Raw genomic sequence first — 27598 nt, 5'->3', positions numbered from 1 at the left:
AATGTAATGCATTATGTAATCATGTAATGTATTCATGTAGCTACTCCATGAATAAAATAAATATGAAACGAATGAATGAATCTGTGTTTTCCAAATTCCCTCTGGCACGTCCTGCAGAGAATTTAATTTGGTTTTGATAAACGTTATAAAAGTAAAACACTATTTCATCAGCAGCCACCCAGTTCATTATTTCCAGTTAATTGCAAACCAACAGACAAAAGGTTGTGACCCTGCAGTAACTCGTCCTTCACTTGCATAAAGAAGCAAAGCTGCATGTTTCTACTTTTACAGCTGAGAAACAAAAACACAAAACAGCCGAGGAGGTTTGATTCCCAACCTGTGGTCTGTGGCCCCCTGCTGGGCCGCGAGGGTACTGCAAGCGGGCCGTCAAAACATTTTCAAAATAGTAAGATTTTTGTGATAAAATAAAGATAAAAATGGGGCGGTGCGTGGCGCAGTGGTTAAAGCGGCTACAGTCCTCACCGTAGGCGGCCCCGGTTCGAATCCCGCGTCGGGCAGCCCTTTCCTGCATGTCATTCCCCCTCTCTCTGCCTCCCCCTTTCCTGTCTATCTCTACTATGTGCTATCAAATAAAGGCAAAAAGCCAAAAAAAATAAAAATAAATAAAATAAAATAAAGATAAAAATGTAATTATATGAGAATAAAAATATGTGAGACCCCCCAGGGATGATTAAGACTCTTTGTGTTTAAGCTGGTCTCTCCCTCTCGTTTGTCTGTGATAATTATCAACATCTTAAACTTCTTAAAGCGATAGTTCACCCAAGATTGAAATTTCACTCATTATCTACTCCCCCTCATGTGGACTAAGGGCTGGAAGAAGTTTCAGAGTCCTCCGTGGCTTCTCTGAGTTACAGGGGGTCTCGGCGTAGCAGTGCATGTCCATATGACGGTTGTAAATGGATACCAACTGTCTTCGTAACAAAAAGACACACCAAAAAACATCCAAATGCCTCCATGCTGCTCGTATGTGATGTCCGTCTTGTATTGAAGCCCAGAAATGCGAAATTGTCCCGAAAAAAATTAAATTAAGGGTGAAAACTTGTGAGTAGATAATGAGTGCAATTTCAATTTTGGGTGAACTATCCCTTTAAACTTTCTCCTGCTGTCAGTCCAGTCCTGATGTTTTGTCTAATAACGAAGTGCATTATTTGGCCTGCGTATCGTTCAGTTTTGAGATTTTCAAGCGTTCAAGAGTTGGAAAAGGTCGTAAACCGCTGGTCTAATGTTTAAAGCAGAAGTAAGCGATCCGGTCGTTTTCGCTAATGCTGCGTTCCAGGCAGGCTTTTGAAACCGTAAATTACAGCTTCAAGTCACAACTTACGACTTTGTAGCGTTCCAGGCAACCCACTCGTGTTTTTCCGACCTGTTTTACCTGTGAAAGTCACTATAACGGCCACTCGTAACTTCTGACCCATGAAGTCGTACCAGATCGAACTGGTACGACTTCACAGGTCGGAAAAACACGAGTTACGGGTTGCCTTGAACGCACCATAACAGTCCTCGTCCCTACGTCGCCACATTCACGGCGTCCCTTGGCTGCACACACAGCCCTGCATGCCGTTCTCTCTCCTCATTGGATAAAAACTGTAGGATACGATAAATGTTTTCTCCTCGGCTCAGAGCAGAGCAGAGTGACTGACAGACCCGTGTTTCAGTCCAAACACTCTATGTAAGTGATTGCTGTCGGAAGATACAACTATTTAAGACTTATATTAACACAAATATATCACTTACTTCTGCTTTAATGTCCAATGTCTGAGGATAATAATTGTTGAGACTGAAACCGTCCTCAGGTCTGAGACCGGACTCACCCGCTCCAGCTGGATGCAGAACGTCTGATCCCAGGTCAGTCTGCTGGCGGCCGCCCACCGCGTCCGTCCGACCGGCCTCCCGTCCAGCCGCAGCACGGCGCCGACCTCTGATGCTGCTGCCGGACGGACAGACAGGAAGTTAGTGACAGACCAGCTTCATCACAACACTTTGATGCAGGTTTTTGTCCTTTTGCCTCCAAAATGTCTGAGCTCAGGTTTTTATTGTCATTTGTCTTTATTGAGGTTTGAGGAAAAACATCAAGTAAATGTCACGTCGTTGAGAAAATGACGACTGAGTCGGAGCAGACGATGTAACGTCATTAAATACAACGAGCACATGGAGAGTTAGATCAGATTAACCTTTAAAGGAGCATTTCTTACTGTACTTTACAACAGTTTAATATCTGTACATAACAACTGGAAATCCATGTCTCCATCTCTCTGTCATCTAATTATTTACTCAAACTCACAGTCAAATTGCATTTTCTCTACGTGGATAATGAAGTATTCTATCAATCGTTATTTTCATTTTATTTCTCTGGTGGTTTTATGGACAAGAACGATTCAGTTTCAGTAAATATTCATCTATTATTAGAAAACACAACTCTCTCCATACTTGTTGTATTGATTACCTGCCTGTCAATGGATTTTTTTTTGACATTTTTCCAAAACTCTCTAAGAAATTAAATGGAAATGCCCATTGTAAATATATTTAATTTCTTAGTTTTCTTATATCTAAAAGGGATAGTTCAACATTTTGGCAAACTGGCCCATTGCCATAATCCCTATAGTCATAGCAGTAGGTTTGTTACCTTTAATTGTCGATGCAAGCTATTTTTAGAACGGCGGAGCAGAGCCGTGAGCTGCTCAGAGCTACGCTACGGAGGCTCATTACATGGGATTTCTTGGTTTCCCTCATCAAACTCATCAAATACACAATCCAACAACTCCAAAACGCTCTGGTGGACAAGTTGTGACCTGCACATTCACCACGCTATGAGATAATAACACAACGTTACCAGACAGAGTTGTTTTAGAGGGAAATACAGAGACTGTTTGCTGAAAAACTGTCCCTGAAGGCAACGTGCATCAGCGGTTTTGCATGAATTTACCTCTAAATTATCAATTTCTTGGTTATTTCTGAGTTGTCTTGAACGCAGCATTAGTTAATGACTGTCAAAAATCAAAAAGTACATCGCCCACGCAGCTGAGAAACAAGAAAAAAACTGTCGTCCACTTACCGGTCGGTCCATCTGTCCGGTGAGCCGCTGGTGAACCATCCTCCTCCTCTTCCTTCTCCTCCTCCTGCTGAGGTTTCAGTAAATCCTCACATCCCAGGAGCCTGACTTCAAGTTTACCTTGAAAAAAACAAAACAAAAAACAAAGAAAATGTGTTTATTTGTTTGTTTTTTAAAATAAATGTACGATAAATGAGGTCATCAAAGTGCACACTGCAAAAACTCAAAATCTTTCCAAGAATATTTGTCCTTTTTCTTGTCAAAATGTCTCATTTCTAGTCAAAACTAATCTCTTTACACTTAAAATAGGACTCATCACCTAAAAATTAACTTGTCTTTAGATCATTTTCGATTGTTTCAAACAAATTTTCACTTGAAATAAGTAGAAAAATCTGCCAGTGAAAGCAAAGTTTTTTGTGCTTGTAATAAGAAAGAAAAACTTTCTCCGCTATCAGATTTTTCTACTTATTTCATGTGAAAATATGCTTTAAAGAAGTAAAAACTGTCTGAAAACAAGCTACTTTTTATGTGATGTTTCTTTTTTTAAGTATAATGAGATTTGTTTTGACTAGAAATGACATTTTGACTAGAAACAAGACAAATATTCTGCTCGGTTCTCACTGATGAATACATCATCAAAACATAATCTAATTTGGTTTTTCCACTGCAGGGCCATGAAACTGAGAGAGTGAATGCAGCATTTCAAAATAAAAGCCTTCATTTGTCACAGCATGAATAAATAAATCCGTGTGAGTCACCACCACATCCTCATTTTCTCCGTTTCTCTGCTGCACAGTGAACAGACTTCGCCGCCACCGCTGGGACGAGTCGCTGCTGCCAACGGAGCAGCAACTCCAGGATTTGTCTCCGCGTTACATCATCAAAAGGGGTTTTTTTTTGGGTTGTTTTTCTTTATTTTGGTGTTTTTTTTTGGTCTTATTCTGCCTCATGCAGCGAGCGTGACCGGCTTACAAGTGAACGGTCCAAAACCAACAGATTACAAGCCCTGATTATCCAGTGCCAGAGGTCAGAGGTCGGCGTATGGTGAATCGTGTTCAGACACAGAAAACATCTGTACTGACTGCATGGTCGACCGAGAATGGACTAAAAAAAATATCAAACTGCAATGTTTTAGAAAAAATTACAGAACAGTATAAAGAGAAAAAAAAAAACTAACGTTATTCAATTAGCACACACACTATTACTGTAATTAAATCCAATTAACTGTTGGAGGCCGAACAGAAGAGATGTATAAAGAAAGTAAAGAGGGTGGTGATGGTACGGAAGGAAAATAATCACAAATACAAGCACAAATTAATTATGAATGAGCAATTAAATGACATTTAAATGAAATAAAGTGGGGAATTAATACAATCAGGAAAGCGAAATCTCGGTTTATGTCAGACTTTATTCCATAATTAACATCTGTATTATTTCTAATATCATTTTCAGTGTGTAGTTCATTTATTGAATCATTATTTAACTAATTAACTAGTTTGTTTTGGCAGTTTGAGCTGATGTGAAGTCCGTCTACGTCATAATATGTTGTGTATAAGCATCACAGATGAAAAATGAAAGCTTCTATAAGAAATAAATAATGAATTATTACTGTTTATTTTGGGTTTTAAGTTTGTCTGTATAATTAGTGACGCATTGTACGGAAAGTAACACCGACCTAAAAATAAGAGAGACAAACAGAAGACTAAAATCCGAGTGTCATCATCACTGCAGAAACACTTTTTAATTTAACTCTTTGGGGTCTGAGTCTATTTTGTTTTTGAATAGTTTTGATTTTGCCTTCATAGACCACATGAAGAAATGTTAAACATGTGTTTTTTCCAGCACAACTTCATCAGTAGTTGCGTCATAATGTCTAGAAATAGCCCAGAAATAAAGGTCAATTTCATAGTAATAGTAATAGTATTGGGGTTACAATTTAAAGTTAAAGTCCCAAAACTGTTCCAGCTTTGGTTGATTTGTTAGGAATTTTTTAAGGAAGTTTCTAAATTTAAACGCTTCTTGTGGCAGGAGGAAAACTGACGAATATTGTGCTTGAGACTGGAGGAGGAGAAGGAAGAACAAGAACAAGAAAAAGAAGGAGGTGGAGGAGGAGGAAGAGGAGAAGGAAGAAGAAGAAAGAGGAGGAGGAAGAGGAAGGAGAAGAAGGAGGAAGAGGAGGAAGAAGAGGAAGAAGGAGAAGCAGGAGGAGGAAGAGGAAGGAGAAGAAGGAGGAAGAGGAGGAAGAAGAGGAAGAAGGAGAAGCAGGAGGAGGAAGAGGAAGGAGAAGAAGGAGGAAGAACAAGAAAAATAAGGAGGTGGAGGAAGAAGAAGAAGTAGAGGAAGGAGAAAGAAGGAGGAGGAGAAGGAGGAGGAGGAGGAGGAGGAAGAACAAGAAAAAGAAGGAGGTGGAGGAAGAAGAAGAAGTAGAGGAAGGAGAAAGAAGGAGGAGGAGAAGGAGGAGGAGGAGGAAGAAGAAGGAGAAGAAGGAGAAGAAGGAGGAGGAGGAAGAAGAAGAAGGAGGAGGAGGAAGAGGAGGAGGAGGAAGAAGAGGAAGAAGGAGAAGGAGGAGGAAGAGGAGAAGGAAGAAGAAGGAGGAGGAAGAAGAAGAAGGAGGAGGAGGAGGAGGAAGAGGAAGGAGAAGAAGGAGGAAGAGGAGGAAGAGGAGGAAGAAGAAGGAAGAAGAAGGAGGAGGAGGAGGAGGAAGAAGAGGAAGAAGAAGGAGGAGGAAGAGGAAGGAGAAGAAGGAGGAAGAGGAGAAGGAAGAGGAAGAAGGAGAAGCAGGAGGAGGAAGAAGGAGAAGCAGGAGGAGGAAAAGGAGAAGGAAGAAGAAGGAGGAGGAGGAGGAAGAGGAAGAGGAGAAGGAAGAAGAAGGAGGAGGAGGAGGAAGAGGAAGAAGAAGGAGGAGGAGAAGGAAGAAGAAGGAGGAGGAGGAGGAAGAGGAAGAAGAAGGAGGAGGAGAAGGAAGAAGAAGGAGGAGGAGGAGGAAGAGGAAGAAGAAGGAGGAGGAGAAGGAAGAAGAAGGAGGAGGAGGAGGAAGAGGAAGAAGAAGGAGGAGGAAGAAGAAGAAGGAGGAGGAAGAAGAAGAAGGAGGAGGAAGAAGAAGAAGGAGGAGGAAGAAGAAGAAGGAGGAGGAGGAGGAGGAGGTGTCACTGCCCGATTTGCATCGCTGCCCGATTTGTGTAAATATTGGTCTGTGCATGCGCGAACCGGCCGCCATTTTTGACCGCTGTCTACAGCAACTCCACTTGGACAAAATTCATTAGGGCACTGCCGGATTTGCGTACAAGCGGAAATCTGCTTAAAGTTCTGTAAATTTAAAATACGGTACTGTAAAGTTGGGATATGTTTGGGTGTTACATTTAGTGCATATAAAGTTAATATATTAGCCTAATAGTTTATTCAGTGAGTGTTGTGGTAGTTGTGATTGTTTGTGGTTGTCATGGTGATGAGGCCGGCGAGAAAAGACGAGAGTAAACACTAAAAGTCCGCCCTCTGTTCCTGTTTTCTGAGCATCAAGATCCATACCATGACCACAACGAACCCCCAATTTACATTACTAATACTTTTTTTTTTTTTTTTTAAATAAAAAGATAAACCGTCTCTGGCGACGCACAGACAGGGCAGTGATCCTAAGTCAATTCAACTAAGTTTGTCCAAGTGGAGTTGCCGTACGTAGCTAATAGTCACAAATCGGGCAGTGATGCAAATAGGGCAATTGACCTATGGCTAAGCCCCGCCCCCTCCACTCACTCGGTCAAACGGTCAACATTCAGTCACCGTAGGAGACATTTCACAGGAGGCAGTTGATGATTTTTGGAGACAGAAAGATTAAATATCATCTCGAAGTCACCAAAACTTCACTTAGCTTTACTGCTATGGCTGTCGGTTGCCGCGAAACGCCGATAGCGACGGGCTAATTTCTGTTAGCCTGTCTATGGAGTTTAACATTATACGTTAGCATTAAGCTAGTGGACTTTATGCTTAGTTGTGATACTGGCTGCTAACATCTAAACATCTCTGACAATATGTTGCCTCAAATACGCTGTTGACTTAACTTAGAACAGATGTAGACATCCTTGTTAATTTTATCCACGTTTAGTTGGTGTTGTGGTCTACCGCATAACTTTATCCAGAGCAGACACTTCTCTCGGTTGAGATGTGGTTTGGGAAAAGGTAAAAAAAAATTTGCAAAGTTGCATGTAGCCCATGAACACCGTTTGACCATTTTAAACTTAAAATGTCAAGAAAAAAACATATAAAAACAAATGAAAACTGACTAACTGCAATGCATTTCAATGGATGTGGAAGCAGAGAATGTCCGAGTGTATGGGCTAGCTATGCGCACTGTGATTGGCTCATAATGTTTGGGGGCGTGGCTTAGCCAGAGGTCAATTAGGAAGAAGAAGGAGGAGGAAGGAGGAGGAGGAAGGAGCAGCTGCCCAGTCTGTGTTGTTGTTACCAGTTAAAGAGGCCGGTCTGATGGAGAAGACGGACGGGGAGGAGGAGAGAGGACGTCCAGGTCGGGGTTGGGACGGATGGAGCTGCTCCTCCTCCTTCTGCTCCTCCTTCTGTTCCTCCTGCTCCTCCTGCTGCTGCTCCTCCTGCTGCTCCTCCTTCTGTGGCTCCTGGTTCTTCTCCTTCAGGCTCCTCTCGTGGGAGCGACGCAGCAGCTGCAGCTTCTGTGACGACTCCTGCACCCGAGTCTGAGCCTGGCGGGAAAAGATCAACACGGACTTTTCTTTAAAAAAAACACATGTGCCGAGTTTCTGGTTTTCTTTTTCTTTTCTGGGTTTTGGTTTCTGCTGCTCCACTTCAAACGAAAAAAAAAAAAACTAAACAAAAAAACATGATCCCTAAAAAAAACGTATGCAATCTTAGCTTTTATTAAATATGACATTTTAAAAACGAAACATCGACCGAAAAGCCGACATGAAACTTAAGTTTTCTTTGTATGTTTTTATGTTTTCACTTCAACAGCGTTATTGTTTTCACTGGGTTTCATTCATCCCATGTCCAGACTCATAACTGAATAATCGTTTTGAGGTAACGCGGAGCAGACGTTCCAGATTAATCCAAATTTAAACAACATTACCACAAAAATAACAACACAATTCTTTAAAAAAAAAACATTGAATATCTGATTTTACAACTAAAGTAAATGTGGGGAGAGTCTGTAAAATGTTTTTTATATTATACTGTGATGGAAACCAACAGGATCCAATAGAAAGTGGTTATGTATATTTACACTTTTTTAAAGGGATAGTTCACCCAAAATTCAAATTTCACTCATTATCTACTCAAGACTAAGGTGCTGGGAGAAGTTTCAGAGTCCTCCGTGCCTTCTCTGAGTTACAGCGGGGCTCCGTGCAGCACTGCATGTCCATATGACGGAGCTCACTTTTCTTCGTCCAGAAAGACACACCAAGAAATTGTCCCGAAAAAAATTAAATAAGTCTATGTTTTAAGGTTGTTTGTAGCGGAAGCTCCCAGTGATGCTCTGCCGGAATCTCACGTGATTTGCATTGACACCCAGTTCACGCCTCTGCAAATCACGCGAGATTCTGGCAGAGCAACACTGGGAGCTTCCGCTACAAACAACCTTAAAACATAGACTTAAGCCTGCCACACACATAAAGATTTTATAAATCTCAACCGATTTATTATCTGTGAGAGACCCCACACATGAAGATAAAAAATCTGTGATTGAACAGTTTTGATCGTATTGTGTGTGGTGTGCTGCGATATTCCAAACACAACACACCACACACAATAAGATTTTTCAGAATCTTGACCCCTCTGGTCAGAAAACAATCTGGCATCAGCAGCGATACCAGGGGTGTCGTTGTAGCTACTCTTTCGGGTCTATTTCCGGAATGGACAATGAGAGCGACGTAATTTTTTTTTTAATGAAAGCGGGACACTTCAGCCTTTACAACGATCCCATCTGTGTGTGTCTGTGTGTCTGTGGCTCCGGACACCGAGCAGTCAAGCGGCTGTCCAATAGGGAGCCGTGCGCTGTCACATGACGGGCTGTGAGCGGCGGTCACATGATCGTTTAAACATGGCTGCTGTATTGCTGGCTGTTGCCGGCTACGAGCGCTACTGTCTTTGCTATCGACTATCAGGAAACCTCCCGTGTGCGTGAATGTCTGTGTGAACCTCATGTAACACCAGGGCTGCACCGTGGCTCTGTGAGGTTGCCGGTGCTGTGTGGAGAAGTGGCTTGTTGCTGCGAGCAGCATGCAGAGCTCAGCAAGCAGGCGCTTCTCCGCACAACACCGGCTTCCCACACACAAGATGACTTTTGATTGAAACGGCCACCGAAGTCGGCCCCGATAATCGTAAATATTGAACATGTTTATTACTTACGATTATCGGCGCCGAACGTTTTCCGAGCCGATTGTCGGGAGAATGTTGACTCTTAGCACACCACACACTACAAGAGAATCTCATAAGATAATCTTAAGACCTTAAGATAATCGGGCGGTGTCTGTCCGTGGTCGGAAGGGGGAAAATCGGGGCAAAATCAGCCCGATTATCTTTATGTGTGTGGCAGGCTTTATTTAATTTTTTTCGGAACAATTTCTCATGTCAGGGCTTCAATACAAGAGGGACATTACAGACGAGCACTATGGAGGTATTTGGATGTTTTTTGGTGTGTCTTTCTGGACGAAGAAAAGTGAGCTCCGTTCGCAACCGTCATATGGACATGCAGTGCTGCACGGAGCCCCGCTGTAACTCAGAGAAGCCACGGATTAATTCTGAAACTTCTCCCAGCCCTTAGTCCACATGAGGGTGAGTAGATAATGAGTGAAATTTGAATTTTGGGTGAACTATCCCTTTAAGTAGGAAAGTAAAGTTATTATTATTATTATTATTATTATTATGATAATTATAAGGAGTGGTACCTCAGCGAGCGCCTCCTGGTCCAGGGAGGAGATCCCCTCCAGCTGCTTCACCACATCCTGAGCCAGAACCAGAGCGTCGGCCTCTCGCTGCACGTAGTGATGCAGCTCGGCCAGACGGCAGACCGGAGAGACTCCTGGGGGGGAGGGGGAGGATTAGAGAGAGAGAGGAGGGGGAGGAAGGAGAGAGAGGAGGAGGAGGAGGAGGAGGAGGAGGAGAGAAAGAGAGAGAGAGGGAGAGGGGGAGGGGGAGAGAGAGAGAGGAGGAGGAGGAGGAGGAGGAGGAGGGGGGGGGGGGGATTAGAGAGAGAGAGGAGGAGGAAGAGGAGGAGGAGGAAGGAGGAGGAGAGGAGGAGGAGGGGGAGGCGAGAGAGAGGAGGAGGAGGAGGAGGAGGAGGAGAGAAAGAGAGAGGAGGGGGAGGAGGCAGAAAAGGAGGAGGAGGAGAGAAAGATAGAGAGAGAGGGAGAGGGGGAGGAGTAGGAGAGAGAGAGAGGAGGGGGAGGAGGGAAAAAAGGAGGAGGAGAGAAAGATAGAGAGAGAGGAGGAGGAAGGAGAGATAGGGGAGGAGGAGGAGAGAGAGGAGGAGGAGGAGGAAGGAGAGAGAGAGGAGGAGAAGGAGGAGAGAAAGAGAGAGATAAGAGAAGGAGGAGAGAGAGAGGAGGAGGAGGAAGAGGAGGAGGAGGAGGGGGGGAGAGGAGGAGGAGGAAGGAGAGAGAGAAGAGGAGGAGAGAAAAGGAGGAAAAGGAGGAGGAGAAGAGAAAGAGAGAGAGAGGGAGGAGGAGGAGAAGAGAAAGAGAGAGAGAGGGAGGAGGAGGAGAGAAAGAGAGAGAGGAGGAGGAGAGAGAGAGAGAGAGAGAGAGAGAGGAGGAGGAGAGAGAGATAGAGAGAGAAGGAGGAGGAGAGAGGAGGAAGAGGTGGAGGAGAGAGAGGAGGAGGAGGAGGAGGAGGGGGAGAAAGGAGGTGGAGGAAGAGGATGAAGTGGAGAGAGTGAGAGAGGAGGAGAGAGAGGAGGAGAGAAAGAGAGAGAGGAGGAGGAAGGAGAGGGAAAAGGAGGAGGAGGAGAGAAAAATAGAGAGAGATGAGGAGGAGAGAAAGAGAGGAGGAGGAAGAGGAGGGAGAGAGAGGAGGAGGAGGAAGAGGAGGAAGGAGAGAGAGAGAGAGGAGGAGGAAGAGGAGGGAGAGAGAGGAGGAAGAGGAGGAAGGAGAGAGAGGAGGAGGAGGAGGACAGAGAGAGAGGGAAGAGGAAGAGAGAAAATGAGGAAAAGGAGGAGGGGAGAGAGAGAGAAGAGGAAAAGAGAGAGAGGAGGAGGAGGAGGATGAAGACGAGAGAAGGAGAGAGTGAGGAGGAGAGAAAGATAGAGAGAGATGAGGAGGAGGGAAAGAGAGAAAGATAAAGAGAGAGAAGGAGGAAGAGGAGGATTAAATGAGAATGTGTTATATTTTCTATATTTTCATGTTTCTAAACTAAAACGCCACTAAAACTCTTCTAGTGTCATTTAGAGTCAGACTTCCTCCTGCTGCTGTTCCACTAAAACCTCCATCACTAAAACTAAAACCTCGACCACGTCTCGACGCTCTGTGATAACCTCATCTGCTCTGGTGCCGTCGTAGTCGAGGAGCTGCTGAATCCATCCAGCTGCATCTCTACACACACACACACACACACACACACACACACACACACACACACACACACACACACACACACACACACACACACACACACACTGCTGTCACGGTGTTTCACTCTGTGTAAACCACAGGATAAAAGATAAAAGGCAGAGTTTTATTCTTGACTCTCCACTGAGACCAAGACGATGCATATATGCATATTTTTTTCTTACAACTACTACTTATACTTTTCCTGCTTTTGCTTTTTTCTGCTGTTTATTATCTGTACTATATATATTTCTTTGCTGTTGTCTGCTGCTATAAATGTTCCCATTGTGGGACGGATAAAGGATTATCTTATCTTATCTTTAATTGTGGAGTTATTCTGGATGTATTTTGGGATATACCGGTAGGTCTGTGTAGTTTCTTTATTGGAAAGATCCGATATCGATTCATAACATTTTAAAGCATGCCATTAACTGCTTGTTAGTCTCCTGCAATCGCGCGAATTGCTAACTAACCGGATGATTTAGTTGTGTGTCTATTCACACATGCTGAAATGTGCACATTGATTGCAGATACTTGAATTATCACTTATGACTGTGCTGAAGAGTTGCACTGTTAAACTTCTGGAGCGGGTCATGTTTAATAAATGTGCATTAATGTAACGGCTTTAAAAAAAAAAAAATGTAAACTTTTATATTTTCAATAACGCACCAGGTACAATTTGCAAAATCTCTTTCATAACCAAGTAAAAATGGTATTAAAACTAAAATAGCAGGTTACTATTTCTGACTTTCTTGAATTAGGAGAGAGCTGCAGGAGGAAAATTGTTTTCTTCAATGTAAACATGGACATTTGGTTTGGTTTGGTTTGGTTTGGTTTGGTTTGGTTTGGTTTGGTTTGTGCATCCTGGATTATTAAAGGCAAATGCTTCTAGAGACTGTGAAGCTTTTACAGCCATCATGTTATTATAATGAAGAAAAGCAGCAGCAGAAACTGAATATAATGTGTTTTCTTTTGCTTTTTAATTACGCTGACACTTGGATGAACAGAGAATTAAACGGTTCACGGCTTCATAAGGAATCGATTTTTTAAAAAAAGAGGTCAAGAGTCAGGGACAGTGAAACCCGAGCTGAGGAAACCGGCGACTCGTCTCTTGTTTCACACTCTTTACTATCAGGACAAGAATCATTTTTATATTTTGTTTTGTTTTTTGGTTGTTTTTTTATACACACAGTTCCCTCGTTCAGAAGAATTAAATGTCACATTCGCTCTCTGTCTCTATTAATGCTGTCAGAGTGGTTTCATTTTCTGGATTATACAAATAACACCCACAAAAGATGGCAGTTGGCAGGAAGCGCAGCTCAACCAACGTGGCTCCTGATACCAGCGCTGATAGATAGACTTTTTTTTTTTCGTCTGAGCTGAAGTGAACTGAAATATCCTCCTGTCCTGTTACTCTGTGTCTCTGAACGTGACCTTTTATGACCAAAAAATTAAAAAAGATGAGTAAATAAGCTGTACTTGTTCACAGGAAATGCAGGATCTCAACTTTTAAAACCTAAAATCGTTCATTTAGCAAATAAGTTTCACTTCTGGATTAACGTCAGCAGGAAAGAAGCAAGATAACGACTAAGAAAATGACACACTGACTGAAGCGACATTAACAGGTTGTTTTTTTTTCCACGTAGGAAAAAAAAAACATGTGGTTTTTACACATTGCAGACTGTGCAGGAAGTGATAGATAGAATCGGTTATCAATATCTACTACTCAGTGATTCCTTTGCCACATGAACTTCCAGCAACTACGTACTACATTTTTTTGAATGGTTCAATAACAAATTAAACTTGTGTTCTATTTAAATTATTTATTTATATCTGTTGAGTGCATATTATTCCTTGTATTGTTTTTATTTATTATTAGAGTATAGTTGATTAAATATATTGTATTTTTTTTTATAACTGTGCAGCACTTTGGTCGACTGAGGTTGTTTTTAAATGTGCTTTATAAATAAACTGTGACTTAACTATTGTTTCATTTGTATTATTCCACTTTGTTGTTATTATATTATTGTGTTTCCACTTCTCATTTATTGAAGTCCTGATGGATTTCTGGTTTGTTAAGGCAGATGGGTTTGGATCTAATTCAGTGGTTCTCAAACTTTTTTTTACATCAAGGAACCATAAATTGACATGAATTAGACCACGGACCCCCATTGGACAAAATTTTGACGCAAATATTTGTTCTGAGACTGAAGAACATTACTTTTTTAGTCAATGTATGTTCAAATTAGGGCCAATGGTGTGACATTTTGGAAATATTATAAAGGAATTTCGGGAAAAAAGAGGTAAGATGATCTATTTTCTTCTCTTCTACTTTTGTCTTCTTCTTTGCTCTTGCTTTTAACTTAAAGAAATGTTTGTTTTATGCTGTTTTATGCTGTTCTTTTTAAATGTTTTGTCTTCTTTATGTAAAGCACATTGAGTTACCTTGGTATGAAACGCACTATATAAATAAAGATGCCTTGCCTTGCCTAAAAAATAAAAAAAGGTCAAATTATCTAGGAAAAAGTGTTAGTTTCTCCCAAAAAAAAAGTTTTTTAAAAATTCTAGAAAAAGTGGAAAAAATTCTAAAAAATAAATAAATAATAATAATTTCTCAATCTTTTTTCTTTTCTTTTTTACAATTCTAGAAAAAAAAAATCAAAAAAAAAATCAATAAATGAATAATAATTTCTCAATTTTTTTTTGTCTTTTACAATTCTAGAAAAAAGAAGGTAACATTTCAAGAAAAAGTTGAGGACCCCCTTGAACCCTCCCAAGGACCCCTGGAGGGTCCCCGGACCCCACTTTGAGAACCACTGATCTAATTGACGCACTTAGAAGAAGCTCAGTGATTGGTCGATCCTCTAATTGTACAACACAGGTAAATAAGAAAAAAGGTAAATGTAGTGTAGTAAGGCAAGGCATCTTTATTTATGTAGCGCATTTCATACCAAGGCAACTCAATGTGCTTTACATAAAGACAAAAGATAGAGTAGAGTAGAGTAGATAGAGTAGAATAAACCTCGTGCATCCTTCTCTTCTCTGACCTTTTATGAGAGAGTCACTGTGTGTAAAGAGTCTGACCTCTGTGAGTGGAGCTGTCACGGTTGCCACCACCATCATCACTGCCAATAACGCCACCGCCAATTCCACCGCCGCCGCCACCGCTACCGGTCCCACTGCTGCCGCTGCCGCTGCCGCTGCTGCTGCTGCTGCCAGCCTGGGTGACTTTGATAATCTGCAGTCGGATCAGCTCGATCTTGGAGCGGCTATCCTGCAGCATCTGTTGAGCTGTGGACAACATCTGATCCTGGATAACGACAGAAGACAAGACAAGACAAGACGCCGCACTTCATCATCACCATCACTGCTTTTTTTTTACTCTCACGAACAAAAACAAAGCAAAACAAAGCAAAACAAAGCAAAAACACACACATAGTTGACCATAATAACAAGAAGAAGTGGCAACAGCGATGTGGAAAAATCATCTGTCACACATTCACCACTCAGTTTCCTTATGGGAGCTTAAAAAAAAATATTAAAAAAAATAAAAAAACAAGTGGCAAAGAGAGGGAGCAGCAGGACTGAAGTGAGAACAGAACAGCGTGTTCGGATCAGCTGACAGACATGTAGGAGCTATGACTTTGCGCTTCACTAACCTCAGAGTGATGCTCTCGCTCCCTGCTGCTGCTGCTGAATAAGGACTAATTCATCCTCTGTGGATGGATGGATGGATGGATGGAGGTGGACGAGGAGGACGAGGAGGATGAAGAGGAGGAGGAGGAGGAGCGAGGGTTTCTCAGGTTGCGCCTCTCCACCTTCACTATATCCTTGAAGCACAACACACACACACTCAGACACACACTCTCAGACACACACACTCTGACCGAGAGGCTCTTCTCTTCTCTTCTCTTCTCTTCTCCTTCTCCGGATGCAGCGCCTACATCTTGAGACTTAGATCTTCACTCTGCTGCAGCAGCCGGTCCTCCTCCTCCTCCTCCTCCTCCTCCTCCTCCTGTTTGTTGTTGCCTCCTCGCTGCAGCCTCAGACTCTGCAACATCCCCTTCACGCTGCATCCTCCTCCTCATCCTCCTCCTCTGCTCTGTAACCAAATCCCTCCTCTCCTCTCCTCTCCTCTCTCTCTCTCTCTCTGCAGGGGGATGGCAGGCAGACTCTCTCTTCTCCAGTGCCAGTAAAGCTGCTGCTGCTGCTCCTCTTGCTGCTGCTGCTCTAGTCCGACGACTGATGATTGCCTGCTCTGGGCTTCGGTATTGGCCGCTGCATGACCACATGTTCCCGTGCTGTCACCGACCAAAAAAGACACAAACACAGAGCTGCTGCTGCTGCTGCTGCTCCTCTTGCTGCTGCTGCTGCTGCTGCTGCTGCTGCTGCTGCTCTCTTCGGGACAAGGCTCAGACAGACAGAGCAGCCGCCTGCAGCAGCGTTTAGCAGATTTATTCAACCTGCCCCGGACAAGACAAGAGAGAGAGAAAGAGAAAGAGAGACATTAATAATTTCTTTCTTTCTTTCTTTTTATTTATTCCAACCAATGCAATTTCACAGTTTGACAATATCATGGCAAATCACAACATTTCATATTCATTAGTTGGAAGGGAGCAGGGAGAAGAGCTTCAAGTTGACTTATCTGTCAGTCACTGAGCGATACTGTAGTCTTCTTACCATAAAGCAAACAAATCAAGCGTAATAAAATAAAATAAAAAAACAGCATTTCAAGCTGACTTTTCTATATGAATCATTGGCTACTTTTGTCATCATTTCTGATTGCTAGTTCCTTTAGCATTTTCTTGGCTTGGAAAATATTTGTACAGGTCTATAGTTTCACTCCAACTACACAGAGAAAAATAGAAGTACGGAAATGTACTCAAAAGGGTACAAACCCTTGCCACTCCAGGCATACCTTTTTTAGAGACAATTTTGTACCATTCTGGAACATTTATGTGCCTTTTTTACCCCCAAAAGGTACACATAGGTACTCTAGAGTACAATAATTGGCCCTACAGTAGGACAGAACTGTACCTTTAAGTACAGAAATGTCCCCCTTCTGTACCCCTATTTTTCTCTGTGTACAGAGATACACATCTGCTTCAAAGTCTATTATCGATTAATCTGTTGATTATATAAACGATTAATCGATTAGTTGTTTGGTCAATAAAATGTACAAAAAAAAAAAGTTGAAAAATGTCAATCAGTGTTTCCCAAACCACCAGACGACGTCCTAAAAATGTCTTGTTTTGTCCACAAACCAAAGAGAGACTCGGTTTATTGTCATATTTGTGGAACAAAGAAACCAGAAATATTCACATTTAAGAAGCTGAAATCAGAGAATTTAGACTTTTTTGTTCTTAAAAAACTACTCAGACTGATTATCAAAATAGTTGACGATTAATTTAATAATCGATTTTTATTCGATTCATCGATTAATTGTTGCGGCTCTACTAACAGATGCCACCATGAAACTTCCCAAGTTTATCACTTGACAAATATGTTTTGTATTACAAGTTTTGTCAAATGTTATGTTTACATATGTTAATGATGATTAGATATGCGCTAGAATTTGCATACAGAACAGATGGATAAATCCACTTTCAAAGTCCTTGTTTAATTTTGTTGACATATTAGAGTCAAAGATTTTTACAGAGGGCATTTTGGATATCTCTTTTTATCACTCTGTAAATGAGTTATAAATCGTTAGGCTGTGAATGATATATCAACAAACCCCTCTGTAAAAACCTTCAGAATATAGAAAGGGATCAAACTGGAAGGTTTGGTGTCTGTAAGTGCTGCTGAAGTGGAGATTTCTAGCTCAGAGTCTGAGGAAAAACTCATTTTGAGAAAACGGACCTTAAAGATTTGTATTGTAAAATTCCATAGATTGTAAGTACTTTTACGATTTGTTGCGGATACGGAGGAAATTACAATTTTTATCAGGAGAGAGAGAGCTTTACAATGACACCTGACATGACATGGGTCAGACAACAGGTACAGCACAGTTTGTCACAGTAGCTGTTAACTTTCGGTGAATTTAGGGGGAAATCTACTGACGAAAGAGACAAAATGAAGTAAAATAAAAACCTTAATGTGGAATATCTACCATTTCTTTCCACTATGTTGAAAGAATACATTAACGTTAACAAATCATGTAAAATTTGTCGAGAAACAATGTGTTGCATTGCAAAAAAGTTAATTTATTCCACATTGGAGTTCAGATTTACTTTTCTGTATATAGTCAGATTTTTAATGAAAAAATAACAGTGATTATCTGGACTTGTGGTTCAGCTCAATAAGAATAATGATAGGTTTGTTTGGACTTTTCTGATCTAAAACAAACAATTATCTTAGTTTATCAGTTTATTGAATGTGTCAAGAATAAAAACAAAACAAAAACAAAACAAAACAAAAAATAAAAGCATATAAGCAACACTTACATTTAAAAAAACAAACAATAAACTAAATTTAAACGCGGTCTGGGGTCAAACTGTGACTAATTAACCCTAAACTTCAAAACTGACATTCAGTATCTTTTTCTTTTTTTTTTTCTCCTTCTTTTTAATTATAAGTGCGCAAGTGCGAGTCGGTTCAACAGAAGCTTTTGGCCTAGTGGTCTATGAGAATAAACGTAATTTAAAAAATAAAATAAAATAAAAACAAATAAATATTTTTTTTTTAATTAAAAAAAAAAAAAATCACTTGTGGGATAGATAGTGAGTGGATAATGCGAGGTTTTGGTCCATTTTTGGGGGTGAGAGAGCGGAGTAAATGAGTGAATTGCAGCCGAGTTGAGACCTACTTTGAGAGGCGGAGCGTCTCCTCTGCTCCATTCGGCGAGGCGCGTTCGTAATGAAAGGAGCGCGTGAGCGGCGGTTGCTGTGACTTCCTCGCTCGCGCTCCTCCTCGCTCGGTCGGTTGGTCGCTCGGCAGCAGCACTGAGCAGCAGCTACATCATTGTGTGTGCGCGCGTGAGTGAGTGTGTGAGTGACTGTGTGTGTGTGGAAAAGCAAGCAAGCAAGCAGCACGTTGTTGGCTTCTCCACGCCGAGGAAGAACTTTACGCCGAATTAACGCTCTCCTGTTCGGGAGGAGAAACCCCAGATTCAGAGCTACGAGCTTATTATTCTCTCGGACGTCTGTAAGTTTACCCCGGCTCGCGAAAACATGTCGGCCTCGGCGGCAAAAGTGAGTAAAAAGGAGCTGAACTCGAACCATGACGGAGCGGACGAAACCTCCGGTAAGAAGAAGAGGGGGGGGGGATGAGGGAGGGAGGAGGAATGGCGGCCTCCTGTTCACCGCCATTTTCACTTTCTTCTTCTTTCTCTAACATAATTTTGCAAATTTCCACAGAGGGGAATGCGCTGATGTTGATGATTATTTTGTGCACTGCTGTGTTGATTTTTTTGCTCCACGCCCCCACCCCTAAAAAGAGCTCCTTTTGTGGTTGCTGCGTGTGTTCACATTGCGCTAGCAGCAGCAGCTAAGTTAGCTCGTTAGCGTTAGCATTAGCACGCCGCTGCTGTTGTTCCCGTTCACAGAGGCCACGTTAGCTTAGCTTCATTTAGCATCTTCAGCGTGGCCAGTTTTCTGACCCCGAGTGGCCGTAATATGTATTATTTATAATTTATTCCGCCCGCTGATGCGAACTTAAAAAAACAACAACCACAAACTACCTCTGTTATTATTGTGTAATGTGTAATAACAACGGGAATAGTTAGTTGATAACCCTCTTTCAATTTAGCATTGTAGCATTAGCACTTAGCCCGCCGCTACTGTTGTTGTTGTAGTGTTACCTAACGCTAGCTGACGACGTTGTGTTTTGTTATATTGGACCTAATGTGCATTTAAATCCACCAGTCCCGCATTTTATTCAGTTAAACTAGTTGTTTAATTATTTATAAATAGTTAGTTTAGAAAAAACTAGGACCCAGGACCCCACGCTATTCATACGGGTAAAGAGGGTTGACAGTGTCGGGGCTCAGCATACGACGTTGTGTTTTGTTATACTGGGACACGAGATTGCTTTTTAAATCCACCAGTTCCGCATTTTTATTCAGTCAAACTAGCTAGTTATTTATTTATTTCTTCATAGTGAGTTTAAAAAAAACAAACACAAAGAAACTGGGACCCAGGACCCCACGCCATTCTCACGTTATCGCGGCTGCGTGTGTAGTGAATGTGTGTGTGCAGACTTGATGTCCCACATTTAAACCACGCGGCCTTGTCGGTAGCAGCCGGCAGGAAACGGCGAGTGTCTGAACCGCTAGAGCTGGAGCTGCTGCAGCTATTGGCCGCTCACGTTGCCTTAATAACCTCCGGGGGAGCTCGACTTGTTAAAGTATAGCCTGACTTTAACTAGTATCGTTACTTTACCGCAAAGTAACGGTGGATTATTCACTCTGAACACGGAAATGATTGTGTAAAAAAAAAGCAGCACAAACACAAACCCACAATCAGACCTCTATAGTTTGTGAAAACTTAGTTACGTGGATAACAATACAAAACAAACACAGAGAGATTGAATATTTATTTGTATGTCAGTTTTTTTTAATTTTTATTTTTGGGGTCATATTGTGAAATATTCACAGAACAATAATGTGTATATATTTATAGGCCATTGAATGTTTATAATGATTAAAACTTGCTTTTGGTGACATTTCTTTTTCTATGTTTTTTCCCCCCTACCAACAGAAAAAGAGCAGCAAGAAGCTATTGAACACATTGACGAAGTTCAAAATGAAATTGACAGGTAAAGACTTATTTGTTTTAAGAAAAAGATATATTTGCGATGTCACGTTTCGTCGTTAAGCTTAAACTGCAACTTTCTGTCCATGAGAAAGTGTTGGATAACTTAAGATGTGGTAAAGGAAGAGGAACTAAATAGTGAAATCAGATGCTGTAATCCCAGACTGTCAATGATGCAGCACATAAAGCGCAAGAGAGATTTTGTTTTTAACAATCGAAACTTTTTGTTAATTTATTATTTTTGTGTTTTTCTTCTGTCTCTCCAGGTTGAACGAGCAAGCCAGCGAGGAGATCCTCAAAGTAGAACAGAAATACAACAAACTCCGTCAGCCATTCTTTCAGAAGAGGTCAGAACTGATCGCCAAAATCCCAAACTTCTGGGTCACCACGTTCGTCAACCATCCACAAGGTGAGCGAATTGGCACGAGCAGCATTTCTTTCTTTCTCAGAGTCCGATGATGTGCAACCAGAAACTTTGGGGTCGATGTACGGTCTGTAAAAAAAAAAAAAATGCTTGTTTCCCTGCAGTATCTGCCCTACTGGGGGAGGAAGATGAAGAAGCACTTCACTACCTGAGCCGAGTGGAGGTGACAGAGTTTGAAGACATCAAGTCGGGCTACAGAATAGATTTTGTGAGTATTGGCGCTGTTGCATGCACACAAAATGCCACAGTGAGATGCAAGCTGTTTTCTTCTTGCCCTTTTTTTTTTTTTTAACACCGATGCATTTCTGTTTCTGTCTCTGCAGTATTTCGACGAAAATCCGTACTTCGAAAACAAAGTACTTTCCAAAGAGTTCCATCTGAACGAGAGCGGAGATCCATCTTCAAAGTCAACAGAAATTAAATGGAAATCAGGAAAGGTGTGTTTTTTTTTTGTGTATGCGGTTTCCAGCTTTGACACATTTTTTCCCCCCCCACGATTGTGAGTTTATATCTACATGTAATCAATTCATTTTTGTCTTGCAGGACCTGACCAAGCGCTCCAGCCAGACACAGAACAAAGCAGGAAGGAAGAGGCAACATGAAGAGCCAGAGAGCTTCTTCACCTGGTTCACCGATCACGCCGACGCCGGTGCGGATGAGCTAGGAGAGGTCATCAAGGACGACATCTGGCCAAACCCTCTGCAGTACTACCTGGTACGTTCTCGACAACCAACCAGCGCAATAAATACATAAATAAATACATAAATCAGTGCTTTATTAGAAGAACGGCTTAATGTATTCGTGCTTGCAACGTGTTTATTTCCCGGGATGCCTCTTCAAACGGTAATCGTCAGACATATTCAATCTGTCTGTTTGTGCTTTTGATTGAAGTGTTATTGGTGTGGATGTTCAGGAACTCATTTAAAAACCGCACTCTTTAATAACTGGAGAAAGAAATGACTGAAAAGAGCGTTTTGTTCTTTCCGCAGGTTCCCGACATGGACGACGAAGAGGGCGAAGGTGAGGACGACGAAGAGGATGAGGAGGGTCTGGAGGACATTGATGAGGAGGGAGATGAAGATGGAGAGGAGGATGAAGAGGACGATGGAGAAGATGGCGAGGTAAAGAGATGAAGTCAAGAAAACTGTTGTTGTTAAAGTTTGTTTTTTTTTTCCCGCTGACTGATGTTTTTGTTTTTTTTTTCTCCTCGCAGGACGACGAAGGAGAAGACGACTAAGACATAACATCATCTACCCATACCCTCAACCTTCAATTTCCCTGTTTGGTTTTTCCACTCATGTTCGGGAGCAAAGGTTTTAATTTTTTTTTTTTTTTTACTTTTTTATTTTACTTTTTCTCTTCTTTTTTTTTTAAATCGTGTGTGTGCTTCATTTTCCATTCTGAAGCCTCTTCACCTGTTGGTGCCATGTTATGTTCTTCTCCTCCTCCTTTGATTTCATCTAAGGCCAATGGCACTTTGCCCTGAATTGTGAGTACCATCCCCAAAAGGTCATCTCAAAAATGATAATAAAAAAAATAAAAATAAAAAATAGAATCAGCACGGCATCCTGAGTAGAATTTGAAGACAGTTCACACAGAAACCCTTCAGTTTAAGGTTGTGTGGTAAATTGACTAAAGCCATGGTGTAGTGACCTAGCGCTAGCAGACCTCAATATTTTGGTTTTTTTTTTCCCATATAATTTTTTATTTTATTTTTTTCAGTTGGGGGTGTTGATCCCTTGAAAAAAACTGTTATTTTTCCCCTATGTGGTTAACGAGTACCAGCTCATTCCTTTGACTTGTAATGTTTAGGGGGTGGGGGTGGGGGGGCGGGGTAAGCTAAGCTAGCTGGGGAGGGGGCAGGAGTACTATGTTGGTTATTGGGGAGAGTGGTTATTTTGACATCATTTCTATGGGACTTTTTTTTTTTTTCTTTTCATTGTATTGTTTTACAGATATCCATGAGATTTGAAATGACATTTTTAATAAAGAACAAAATGGAAAAAAAAAAACAAGCTTGTAAATTTTGGCCCCCACTGCTTCATGGGTTTAAAAATAATAATAACAATAAAAAAAAAAACCTGTTATCTCATAGAATTTACATTTAATCACCCTCTCCTTTTCCGCTGGGGGGAAAAGAAACTGTTTTAAATTTGAGGTGTACAACTTGCTTTGTTACAATAATAAAACTTACTGTGTATACACGTGTGGGAGTCTTCAAACCAAAGGGGATGCATAGAAATTTATTTATTTTTTGTTTAATAAAAATAGACAGCAGCAAAAGTTACCCGACTAAATCCAACATTCGTAATTAGTCCCGTCAACTCGTGAAGGATTTTGGAGTCATTAGCAAACTCGACGCAAAGTCTTCTCTTAACAGTCGGTCGGTGATTAAAGCCAAGAAGGTGCGCTCCGAGGACTCGAACCTGGTTTTTGTGATGGTGTCGGGCCAGTCGCTGGGTTGGAAGGCCCAACCTGCAGAGAGAAACAAAACAAAGAGCAGCAATAGTTGGTTACACAAGTGGGAACCGGACGAAAACATTAAAATATAGTAGCACATGGTTTCTAATAAGTGGGAGGTCGGCTCGTGTTATTTGATCCTAGAATCAGAAATGTGATTGGACTTGACACAATTTAAAGTTCTTGATCAAATATTAACTTTACTAAATCCAGACTATAACAAAAGTATGGTTTGGATTGTGTTATGTGAGAATATTGATCCAGAATTCATTTACTTATGCACAAAGTTCAAAGGTTTTATTGTTTTGTCTACATTAATGAGAATATGTTGAAGTTTAGTTTTGTATATCACAACACAACTGTCCAAGAGTCAGATTTTCAACTAGGAAAACATCTAATCTTCACAATTTCTGAATCTGGATCTTATTATCTTTTAAGAATTGAAAATAATGTAGTTGGTTATCATGTGACATTTATTGGGGAAACACTGAAGCTGTGCTTGAAGTTATTTGCTTCATAATTACTAGTTTAAAAACATAACTTGATAAATATTACATTTTTTTCTTTATATTTTTATTTCCTCGAATTGATTGCGCCACAATTATAACATACCCTAAATAAGATTTCTAGATTTGTTGACCTAAATTCTGAATTTGAAATGTAAAATCTCTGATTTATTATTGGCAAATGCAAACTTCAAAGTTGAATAGGTGCAGACACTTTTTATCTAATGAGTCATGCTCTTCAACACACAAGTAGAGTCATTAAATCACATCTAAGCCATTATTGTGATGATTTCATGTGGTTTCCTTTGTGATAATATTTGTACTCACTGACCTCCCAGTGCACAGACCTGTGTCCAAACATAAGTTGAGTATTTTTTATTTTTTATTTTTTACATTTCTTTATTATTAATAATCATGTTTATTATCATCACTATTTCCCTGGTTCTTATACCCACCTAAATGAGTTTTACAGCGGGGGCAGGTGGCCCGGGGAACCAGGTGAAGTGTTTATCCTGAACGTGATCACCTTGAACCGGTGTATGTGACATTTTTGTGGGGAAACACTGAAGCTGTGCTTTAAGTTATTTAATTGCTCCATAATTACTAGTTTAAAAACGTGACTTGATAAATTTTACAAGATTATTTTTCTTTAATTTCTTCAAGTTGATTGCTCCACATGACATAAATAAGATTTCTAGATTTGTTGACCTAAATTTTGATTTTAAAATGATTGACTAATGCAAACTTAAAAGTTGAATAAGCGTAGACACTTTTTATCTAATGATTCATGCTCTTCAACACATATGTAGAGCAGAAGTAGAGTCATTGAATCACATCTTTGCCATTATTGTGATGATTTCATGTGGTTTCCTTTGTGAGAATAGCCTATTTGTATTCACTGACCTCCCAGTGCACAGACCTGTGTCCAAACATAAGTTGAGAATTTTTTTATTTCTTTATTATTAATAATCATGTTTATTATCACTATTTCCCTGGTTGTTATACCCACCTATTATCACATAAATAAGATTTCTAGATTTGTTGACCTAAATGCTGATTTTAAAATGCAAAATCCCTGATTTATTACTGACAAATGCAAACTTCAAAGTTGAATACGTGCAGACACTTTTTATCTAATGATTCATGCTCTTCAACACATAAGTAGAGTCATTGAATCACATCTTTGCCATTATTGTGATGATTTCATGTGGTTTCCTTTGTGAGAATAGCCTATTTGTATTCACTGACCTCCCAGTGCACAGACCTGTGTCCAAACTTAAGTTGAGTATTTTTTATTTCTTTATTATTATCACTATTTCCCTGGTTGTTATACCCACCTATTATAACATAAATAAGATTTCTAGATTTGTTGACCTAAATTCTGATTTTAAAATGCAAAATCCCTGATTTATTATTGACAAATGCAAACTTCAAAGTTGAATAAGTGCAGACACTTTTTATCTCTTCAACACATAAGTAGAGTCACTAAATCACATCTTTGTCATTATTGTGATGATTTCATGTGGTTTCCTTTGTGAGAATAGCCTATTTGTACTCACTGACCTCCCAGTGCACAGACTTGAGTATTTTTTATTTCTTTATTATTATCATGTTTATTATTATCACTATTTCCCTGGTTGTTATACCCACCTAAATGAGTTTTACAGCGGGGGCAGGTGGCCACGGTCCATGAGAAACCAGGGAACCAGGTGAAGTGTTTATCCGCCGGCCAGTGCTGCGTCACGGCCGCTTTCCTGAACGTGATCACCTCGAACCGGTGTCCGTGCGGGTTCTCAAACACCTGGACGTTGTGCAGCCGCCTGCGGCCGCCGACCAGCAGCGTGTCGTTGCGGCTGGACAGCGCCAGCCGGCTGGGCACGAAGTGGATGTCCGCTCCCACCGCCAGCTCGTGGCCGCACGCCCTGCACAGCAGCAGCAGCCGGGAATCGGACTCGGACCTGCTGCTGGTTCCGCTGCTGCACGCCTCACTGAGCCGGTATGCAGCGGGAGAACAGAGCAGCAGCACAAAGGAGATGATGCACTGTGTTATTGTGCGTCTCATCATCGCTGCTGTTGCTCTATAACTTCACACAACACACGCACATGGAACGGCTAATGCTAATGCTAAAGCTAAGCTAACTAGCCAGCTAGCTAGCAGCTTTGTTTTTAGCTCAGGCAGGAAGGCAGGCAGGCGGTGGGTTAAAGTTGCACCAATCAACACAACACAGCACCATTTAGACTTATTACATCGGCGTCTGTAATATAATTATTATTTAATTTAATTATTATAATATAATTTGTGTGCGACCGTAAAAATAACCGCGGCTAATTCGCGCAGATGAATTGAATTGAGCGTTAGCGGCTAGCGGCTAGCAGGCAGCTAGCGGCGGCTGCTAATGACCGGAAGTGCCGTGTTGTTGTAGAGAAACAGGAAGTGCAGTCATCTCAACCATTTCCTCTTGTTAACTGCGAACATTAGCTACAACACTTAAGCGGTTACATAACCATTGTATTTGTTTTTACTTTAGTGGGGTCACTGGGGGAGGCGTTTATTGGTTTTATACACATATTATCAGTTGTAGTTTATAGTTTATTTTTGCATATGAATACAGCTGGCCCATAAGTGAACCTGTTTAGGGCTACAGGGATGTTGTTGGGGCCCCAATTAAGAGCAATTAACACTTTTAAGCAGGCATCCAAAGTATTCCAGGAAGGGCTGGTCAGGCTGCAAGTTTTTGTTCCAACCAAGCAGCAGCAGCAGCAGCAGCACACCAGACTTGACTCATTTAATCGACTGATCTCAGTCTTCAGAGAGTTGATTGGTGAAACTGTGAACAAAAACCAGCAGCCACGACACAGCCCTTTGAGGAATGGTTTGAACATGCCTGCTATAGTGCGTAACAACTACAAAAACCCTTAATTGTAAGTTGCACCTAGTGATTGCCAGATGAAGCCTTGAAGCTTTCCATCACATTGGTTTGAAATAAGGTTTCTGGAGGCTTTGTGTGCACACAAACCCACTTGCTGGTCAAAACCTTACTGTCATTTAGGCCTAGATGACATTAAGTATCCCACTTAGTACTATATCATTTTGAATATTAAGTGTAAACCAGCCCGAGGCTGTGCTTTTAGCTGAATTTGGTACCATGTCTGGTTAAAAACCATAGATGGGTAAAAACATGCCAGGCTAGGACGATGATTCATAATGACAGATTAGAAAAATGAAATAAGTTTGTAGTAGGTGTGTCAATGATAATCAGTATTATTATTAATCCGGCATATTTACAGCAGTATTTCTTTTAGTTATACTAATGTTCATTAATATGCACTGTCCCTATTCAAATAAATGCTATTATTATTATTATTATTATTAGCAGTAATCGGGCCCTAATTTTTGCTTAGGGCCCGATGGAGGCTTGGGCCGGCCCTGCGTATGAACGTTTTACACATAGGCAAGGCAAGTGTATTTGTATAGCCCATTTTTACAAACAGTTTGTCTCAAGGGCTTTACATAGCTACATAACAACATCCTCTGCTCGTAGACCCCTCACATCGACTGAGGAAAAACTCCCAAGAAAACTCTTTTAATAGAGAAAAAATTGGATAAACCTCAAGGTGAGTTAACAAAATGCCAATAGATGAAAAAAAGAAATACAAAATATAAAGAAATATGTATGCGAATTTTACCACAATCCAAATTGTTAAAAATGTTAATTGAAATATAAAGTGATGCCTTCAAATGTCTATATCGTCGTTATGTACAGAAATATAGTTGTAAACAGTGTACAATTTACAGTCTTTATGTAGCGCTTCATGTACT

The 27598-nt window shown here is 41.0% G+C and overlaps 3 protein-coding genes across 3 annotated transcripts in view; 1 reads left to right on the top strand and 2 right to left on the bottom strand.

Annotated features, from left to right (window-relative positions):
• The window catches only part of LOC146980941 (serine/threonine-protein kinase N2-like), a 64881-nt gene extending 49940 nt beyond the window's left edge, over positions 1-14941 (bottom strand). The window contains exons 1-5 of the mRNA XM_085785853.1: positions 14720-14941; positions 9979-10112; positions 7530-7779; positions 3074-3190; positions 1833-1945 (exon numbers count right to left, since the gene is read on the bottom strand). Of these exons, the coding sequence (XP_085641979.1) occupies positions 1833-1945; positions 3074-3190; positions 7530-7779; positions 9979-10112; positions 14720-14939 (834 nt within the window). The 5' untranslated portion in view covers positions 14940-14941. The remainder of the gene's footprint in view (positions 1-1832; positions 1946-3073; positions 3191-7529; positions 7780-9978; positions 10113-14719) is intronic.
• A 3681-nt stretch (positions 14942-18622) lies between these two features.
• Positions 18623-23012, top strand: seta (SET nuclear proto-oncogene a). The gene is made up of 8 exons (XM_085785851.1): positions 18623-18880; positions 20335-20392; positions 20655-20797; positions 20917-21020; positions 21136-21249; positions 21356-21526; positions 21802-21933; positions 22026-23012. The coding sequence occupies exons 1-8, from the start codon at positions 18808-18810 to the stop codon at positions 22047-22049; spliced, it is 819 nt and encodes a 272-aa protein (XP_085641977.1). The 5' UTR covers positions 18623-18807; the 3' UTR covers positions 22050-23012.
• On the bottom strand, positions 22191-25900 carry LOC146980939 (uncharacterized). Its single transcript, XM_085785852.1, has 2 exons — positions 25429-25900; positions 22191-23287 (listed from the first exon to the last, which is right to left on the bottom strand). The coding sequence occupies exons 1-2, from the start codon at positions 25841-25843 to the stop codon at positions 23133-23135; spliced, it is 570 nt and encodes a 189-aa protein (XP_085641978.1). The 5' UTR covers positions 25844-25900; the 3' UTR covers positions 22191-23132.
• Between the last annotated feature and the right edge of the window lie 1698 nt (positions 25901-27598).

Source organism: Trachurus japonicus, chromosome 9, assembly GCF_045865225.1.
Source record: "Trachurus japonicus isolate A0001 chromosome 9, Traja_1.0".
Lineage (NCBI taxonomy): Eukaryota > Metazoa > Chordata > Actinopteri > Carangiformes > Carangidae > Trachurus > Trachurus japonicus.
The sequence above is the reverse complement of the archived record's forward strand: the minus strand, read 5'-3'. Positions and strand labels throughout refer to the sequence as shown.

Bases quoted from the DNA above. Each gene is read 5' to 3' on its own strand.
- seta (XM_085785851.1), top strand. From the start codon at position 18,808: ATGTCGGCCTCGGCGGCAAAAGTGAGTAAAAAGGAGCTGAACTCGAAC. The intron at 18,881-20,334 runs GTAAGAAGAAGA...CCCTACCAACAG, and splicing joins CGGAGCGGACGAAACCTCCG to AAAAAGAGCAGCAAGAAGCT. The intron at 20,393-20,654 runs GTAAAGACTTAT...CTGTCTCTCCAG, and splicing joins GTTCAAAATGAAATTGACAG to GTTGAACGAGCAAGCCAGCG.
- LOC146980939 (XM_085785852.1), bottom strand. From the start codon at position 25,843: ATGATGAGACGCACAATAACACAGTGCATCATCTCCTTTGTGCTGCTG. The intron at 23,288-25,428 runs GTGGGTATAACA...TTCTCTCTGCAG, and splicing joins CCGCTGTAAAACTCATTTAG to GTTGGGCCTTCCAACCCAGC.